We start from the raw sequence: 6,354 nt of genomic DNA on the forward strand, positions 1-6,354 counted from the left end.
TCACATTTTAAATGTATTTGTAATTACAATGGTGTCAAGAGTATGCACCAAATGTCACATTGATCCATAATTACAAACAAAATGAATGTATTCAATTAACAAGTATATACATAAACATGGGCGTGGTGACAAACAGCACACTAGGAGTCAATCAATTACACAAAAAGAAAACGTTTGTTTTCCCATTTATACTTTTGTCTTGGGACATGAAACTAAAACTCATCCTATTCCAGAGACCACTGTCTTTAAAAGTTTCCAGAGAGAAAGTCCTGGTTTGTGAAAAGGACTTGCTCTATTCTACTTGTTGGCAGTTCTATTCGCTTTTTAACTTCTTGCTGTCATTCCCGTTCTTCTCTGGGACAATCTCTTCAGGCTTTCTCTTATTGGTGCCGTCGGCCATGCTGTTGCCAGGGTGAGCGCCGAATGTGATGATGATGCAGGTCATGTTGTCACAGCCTGTACCATCTCCAGATGTATCAGGTGCCAGGCAATGGTCAAGTAGCTACAGAGACCAAATAAACAGTTAGAGCTAGTTCATTGTTAAAGAATGAGAAATGTCATGCTTACAGGAGAGTGATGGATAAAAAAATCTTACCTCTTCAACAATGGAGGACAGACGCCTGGCAACACCACTGGCATTAGGCTTTATTTTCTGACTGACAAAGTCCACAACATCCTGACTGCTCATGACGTTCCTGTGGATGACACTCATTAAGGAGGAATTCAGCATTGGCTCCATTTCACAAATTGATTGAGGTATGGCCTAATTTAAGAGAAAACGCTACTATCAAACAAGCTGTACCAGATTCCGTCGCATGCAATGACCATGAAGTCGTGCTCCGGGTTGAGGGTGAGTACTTTGACGTCGGGCATTGAGGAGATCATCTGCTCCTCTGGGCCAAGGGCCTTGTTTCGTTTGTAAAAGTGATCGCCTGAAAACACAACAAAGGCCATTCTGTTATATCCTTTGAATCTGATGCCCATTCTTCAACAGCAAGGCGATTCTTTACTAGAAACTATGCCTGATACTTCAATCGAAACACCAATGCCAGGGCTTGGATATGCAGGAGGAGGATCCATTTACCGATGGCCCTGGAGAGGTTGAGTCCTCCGTTGACACGGCCGTCCATGGTGACCTTTCCCCCAGCATTCTTTATCCTGGCCAGCTCCAGCTCATCCTCTGGCTTGTGGTCGTAGGACATGTCTATGGCCTTGCCCTTCTCAGACACCACACAGCGGGAGTCCCCGGCGTTTGCCACAATCAGCTGTTTCCCTCTGATCAGAGCCACCACCGCTGTAGTGCCACTGTCTGAGCCAGGCTGTGGGGGGTAGAGAAACAGTGAGCTCTTATTGGAGAATAGCCACCTTCTGTTTAATCCAGGTCATAACAAAGGCAGGATACATTTAGTGAGGCATAAAAAGTTATCACTACTCCAGCTAGACATGAATAGCCCCATTACAACCTTTCAACAACCAGGGCTACTCAGAAATTATTTTAATAAAGGGCTCTCCATTCAGGTTTAGGTTTCCCTTAGGGTTATGGCAGGATCTAAATTAAGCTGTGTATCTACCTCTTCTTTTCCATCCATTCCAGGGTAGCACATCTCCTCCTCCTCCTCCTCATCCTCTCCTTCTTCAGTGTCTTCCTCTTCGTCACTGCTTTCACCTTCATCTTCCTCACTGCCATCCTGCAGAAGCAGAATTACATCATTAACCCACATACCATTCTTTCAAAATTTTTTTACAGCTTTTAGACTTTAATTGTTCAAATCCAGTGGGGGAAATCTGATCCAGCAGAGGTGGCCAACGCTCTTCCCGGAGAGCAGTCCTTCTGCAGGCTTTTTCTCCAATCAGAATCTCACACCTGATTCTACCAATAGCTGCTCACCAGGACAATGATTATCTTAACCAGGTGAGTAAGAACTGTGTTGGCAAAACACCTCAACTTAACCAGGTGAGTGAGAACTGTGTTGGCAAAAGCCTACACACCCAGTAGCTCTTCAAGCGGAGGGTTGGCCACCAGTTACAGTAATTCCTGAAGGCTTCCACCTCACCTCCTCTTCACTGCCCTCATCTTCCTCTTCCCCCGACTCGTCACTGTCCTCAAAGAACTTGGAGCTGGTGTCTCCCGGAGCCGGAGCCGCTGAGGAGGAGCAGGAGGGCCCGGTGTCCTTCTCTCCTTCACAGGACCCTGCTGCTCCTGCCGCTGAAGAGCTGTCCCCTCCTGCTCTCCTGCAGGTCCGCAGCTTGGAGAATCCAGCACTACCAGCTGCACTATCAGCCTTGGCCTTTCCATTGCTGTCCATCTCACCCTCCACTTCTCCATTGATGCCCTTCTCCCCATAGGAATGTGGTTCACCTTCCGCAGACTCTTTGTTGCCCTCCGGACAGAGCTTCTTGTGTTTGAGTGCATTGAGGTTCTGTCCGTAGCGGACGAGCAGCTCTTCAATGGTCAAAGTGGCCTCTTCGTGCAAAAGTTCTGCCTCCTCATTGTCCACTAACGGAGGGAAAGGAACATGGGTTTGAATCAGAAATGATTTGTTTTGAATAATGGTTTATGATTCAAGCCACAGGAATGTCAACTACATATGAAACCTGGGCAGTTGCTGGAGTCTACTCACAATCATCTTCTTCAGCCACTTTTTCAGTCGGTGCTTCCTCTTGTGGGCGGCCAGCTATCTGAACAAGCTCTTTGATCACTTCCTCTGTGGTCACCCTGCTATCAATGGCCAGAAATGCATCCTCCAAAGCCTGAAACACATCGACATGCATCCACCCACGTAAGACAATGTATGCTCCTACGGAGGAGAGTTTGACAAAGACCACAAGATCTACAACCAAAGTTGGTAGGTACTCACTTCTAATATCATTTAAAAGATGCAATATGCAGAACTTGCTCCACCATTTCTTAGTTGCTTAAATTCTAATAGTTTGCCTAATTTCAGTTTGTGACAAAACAAGCAGTCATTGTGTAGAGAATCATTGTACCATCTAAACCGCTGTGAAATATATTTTCCATAACCAAAAATATTGTATTTTCAGCTGGTGGACAAGAAGCAAAAACTAAAGATAACGGGAAGCATAGAAATAGCTCACATAGAACATATGTGTCTCCCGAGTGGCGCAGTGGTCTAAGGCACTGCATCGCAGTGCTAGCTGTGCCACTAGAGATCCTGGTTCGAATCCAGGCTCTGTCGTAGCCGGCCGCAACCGGGAGACCAATTGGCCCAGCATCGTCTAGGGTAGGGAATGGCCGGCAGGGAGGTACCTCAGTTGTTAGAGCATGGCGTTTGCAACGCCAGGGTTGTGGGTTCGATTGCCACGGGGGGCCAGTATAAAAAATAAAATAAAAATGTATGCACTAACTGTAAGTCGCTCTGGATAAGAGCGTCTGCTAAATGACGTAAATGTAAATATACCATATAAAAGGTACATTGTAGCTTTAAGGGTGCCCAGTAGCCATTACTTACTGGTAGGCCTGTTTAATTCTCTTACATATGCAACAAGTCCAACTACCCATGTCAAAAGGATTCCTTTCCCTAGCCCATATGCATTCTTCCACTCACCTTTTGCAGTTTGCTATCTTTGTAAGCCTTTTGTTCTTTAATGATATCAGGAAGGTACTTGGAACAATACAATGCAACTTCCTCACCTGTGATGACAAAAGCATTTAAAGTCTTGATTAATTAAATTAAAGCAACTAGCTTAATAGTCTCCAGTATTAACAAAAAAAACAAGTTCAAGGTATTCTAAAAAAAGTTAATCTTAGGGATAATAAGAATACACAGTACCTCCATGTCCATCATACACAGCAAACATGGCCGTTTCATCATCCAGTTCTGGAATGCAGTTGTGAGCATCCTGTCGCAAGAAACAAAGACATGTTACTCTCATGGAATGCCATTTCTTTGAGCCTTCCACTACAGTAGCTACATCTAATAAATCACTAATTAGACAAGTGCCATTTGAATGTGAAAATGTAATGGGATGCATTTGCATTTTGGATGGCACCGTCTAAATTGTATGCACATTTTACAGATTGTGGCTTTAAAGGGTAACGTAAAAAACCTCATGTTGCTTGGAATCTCCATAACAGTACATGCAGGAAAGTTAGCTACATAGCTAGCTAGTTAACTTCGAAGCTAGCTAACAATTTACCTACCCAGCTAACGTTAGCTACAAACAAAGTCTCCCTGCGCAACAAAGTTAACTTAGTGTTGACTTAAATAACTATGCCACATTAATGGTGGAATCATATAGCTAGTTTGCTAAGATGACACATTTTATAAAGTTATAACGACTACCCAGCCCTTACAGCTTTGTATTGATGTCTAAACCAAACCATACCCTTAGCATTCTTGCTAGGTGGTAACTAGACAACATTGGCAAATAATTACTGCTGAATCCAATCCAACAAGCAATATTTTTAGATCATCTTACCTCCATAGAGACACGCCAGCCCTGCATGGCCGCAAAGCCGTAGCTCATCTTTTGGTTTCCACCATTGGAAGAGGACTTCACTGTGTTGGGTTGCGACAGGTAAGCTCCCATGATGTAGATACCAACAAACAGTGGGTTTCAATCTGGTTGGTATTGGAAAATCCGATTTAACGTTAGCAGGACAAAAACAAGGTGATAAATTAAATTACACATATGCTCCAACTTCACCTTACAGTTCCTTATATCTCATGGAGTGTAGTATAAACATTGCAATTTTGTGGCAAAAGGCTTCCTACCTAGACTGTTTATTGATAGCCTAGCCAACGTTAGCTAACAAACGAACATAGCTAGCTACAGTTCTTACTCGCAAACTAGCCATTTCCTTTAAAGAGAAGGCAAATGGGAACCTTCAAACACCATCAACCGGAATATTATAGTTGCTATCAAAGCAGTTCTGGCCTAAAAATGAGTCCCAATAATAACATTTTACGGGAAAATAACAGCACGTGTAACTGCAAACATTAACAACATAGCTAGCCAGCTATGAGCATACCTCTCAAAAAGAACCAGAGACATAAAGGAAGCGGAAACGCTGTGACGATTGAGAAGTACGCATGCCTATTTGTGAGCAGGGGCGTTCAGAAAGAGTCCGTTCAGAAAGTGCGCCAAAACTTTAGATGCAATGAACGTGGATGTCCATGAGGTGTCGCCCTTTAAACACAAAAACAAAGTTTGCTAAGTGCGTAGTTGGAGCATGTGTCGATAGGCCTACTGACAGGATCGAAAGAAAGGCTCTCAGATCAGATTTCTCCATTAAAATCTTACCTTAACATTATAATTATTTCACAATACTGACGACGGATCAGCTCCTAGAGAGATATTACCACCTATAGCTGCAAATACTGAGGCTGCTTATTATAATGCTTATCCAATGAAAATGTACAAAATCACTGATTTGACTAATTATTGCGCACATGTTAGGCTACACGTCATGAAATATATTGAGACAAATTTCAGATATTAGCCTACAAGTAGAAAATATAACTCAACTGACTGAACATGACATGTATTTCAATATGATTTAAATAGGCCTATAGCCTAGGGTACTGTTTATATTTTAATGCAATCATCTTGATTTTCATTTGAAGCATATTTTTACATGTGGCTTGTTTGTATCAATTGCAAAGATATTGGCAATGTTGTGTGTGTTTGTCAACTTTGCTTTGAAGTTATCAGTGGTCAAATAGCGAGGGATAAACCATGTGTTTCTATGTTTAGCGGAGATCTTCTGTGTATAACTTTACGCGGGAGGGCAAAAAATATATCATGATTATCTGATATCATGATTATCTGCCTCAATCCAGTGGCCATTTGTTTTGCAAACTCCATCTCATGTGCTACAGAAACACTGCTAACCAAACAACAGTGCTAGGTGCTTGCCCACTTGAATTGAAGGGTAACAAGAACAACAAAAAAACATTCTTGGATTTTTCCCAGACCTCAAAAGTGGTCTCCTGATGTGGTTTAAACATTGTTATGGACTTAGAACATCAAATCTTATTTTTTGTGACTTTTATTGTGATTTTTTACATTTTTGACTCAGTTGACAGCCTAATTTATCTGTTTCAATAGTAGGCCTACTTTTAGCCTAGAGCTTGGGTTGGCCTGACTGTGAAAGACCAATATGGGATTTATAATTTTAGGTCATTCAGAGTGTATGTCACTGTTTCTCATATAATTTTTCACACAGGGCACCTTTCCTTCGTCGGGCGGGCCGTTTGGGAAATGTTTAGCAAAATTAGAGTATACCCACTTCTCCACTGTACCCAAGCATACATAACAGTAGGTGGGAAAAAACAAAGTAGATTTTTAGTTCCACTGTCTTGTCCTGTGCTGTTGGTATTGCTCCTATTG

The 6,354-nt window shown here is 42.4% G+C and overlaps 1 protein-coding gene across 3 annotated transcripts; it reads right to left on the reverse strand.

Annotated features, from left to right (window-relative positions):
- On the reverse strand, window positions 1-5,065 carry LOC121577885 (protein phosphatase 1G-like). Of its 3 annotated transcripts, none has more exons than XM_041891853.2 (11): window positions 4,994-5,065; window positions 4,441-4,583; window positions 3,792-3,861; window positions 3,567-3,652; window positions 2,622-2,751; window positions 2,055-2,497; window positions 1,572-1,688; window positions 1,085-1,319; window positions 803-932; window positions 596-695; window positions 1-502 (listed from the first exon to the last, which is right to left on the reverse strand). In XM_041891853.2, exons 2-11 carry the CDS (start codon window positions 4,549-4,551, stop codon window positions 314-316), a joined length of 1,611 nt encoding a protein of 536 aa, XP_041747787.2. In that variant the 5' UTR covers window positions 4,552-4,583; window positions 4,994-5,065; the 3' UTR covers window positions 1-313. The 3 variants fall into 3 exon arrangements, with proteins under 3 accessions (XP_041747787.2, XP_045081133.1, XP_045081134.1); XM_045225198.1 differs by lacking the exon at window positions 4,994-5,065 and adding an exon at window positions 4,805-4,983; XM_045225199.1 differs by lacking the exon at window positions 4,994-5,065 and adding an exon at window positions 4,737-4,757.
- Window positions 5,066-6,354: the final 1,289 nt, after the last annotated feature.

This window comes from Coregonus clupeaformis, chromosome 1 (genome assembly GCF_020615455.1).
Source record: "Coregonus clupeaformis isolate EN_2021a chromosome 1, ASM2061545v1, whole genome shotgun sequence".
NCBI classification, from domain to species: Eukaryota; Metazoa; Chordata; class Actinopteri; order Salmoniformes; family Salmonidae; genus Coregonus; species Coregonus clupeaformis.

Excerpts from the sequence above, each read along its gene's own strand:
- LOC121577885 (XM_041891853.2), bottom strand. The coding sequence starts at position 4,551 with ATGGGAGCTTACCTGTCGCAACCCAACACAGTGAAGTCCTCTTCCAAT. Across the intron at positions 2,752-3,566 it reads AAGATAGCAAACTGCAAAAG|GCTTTGGAGGATGCATTTCT; the intron begins GTGAGTGGAAGA and ends GATGTGTTTCAG. Across the intron at positions 2,498-2,621 it reads AGTGGCTGAAGAAGATGATT|TGGACAATGAGGAGGCAGAA; the intron begins GTGAGTAGACTC and ends TCCCTCCGTTAG.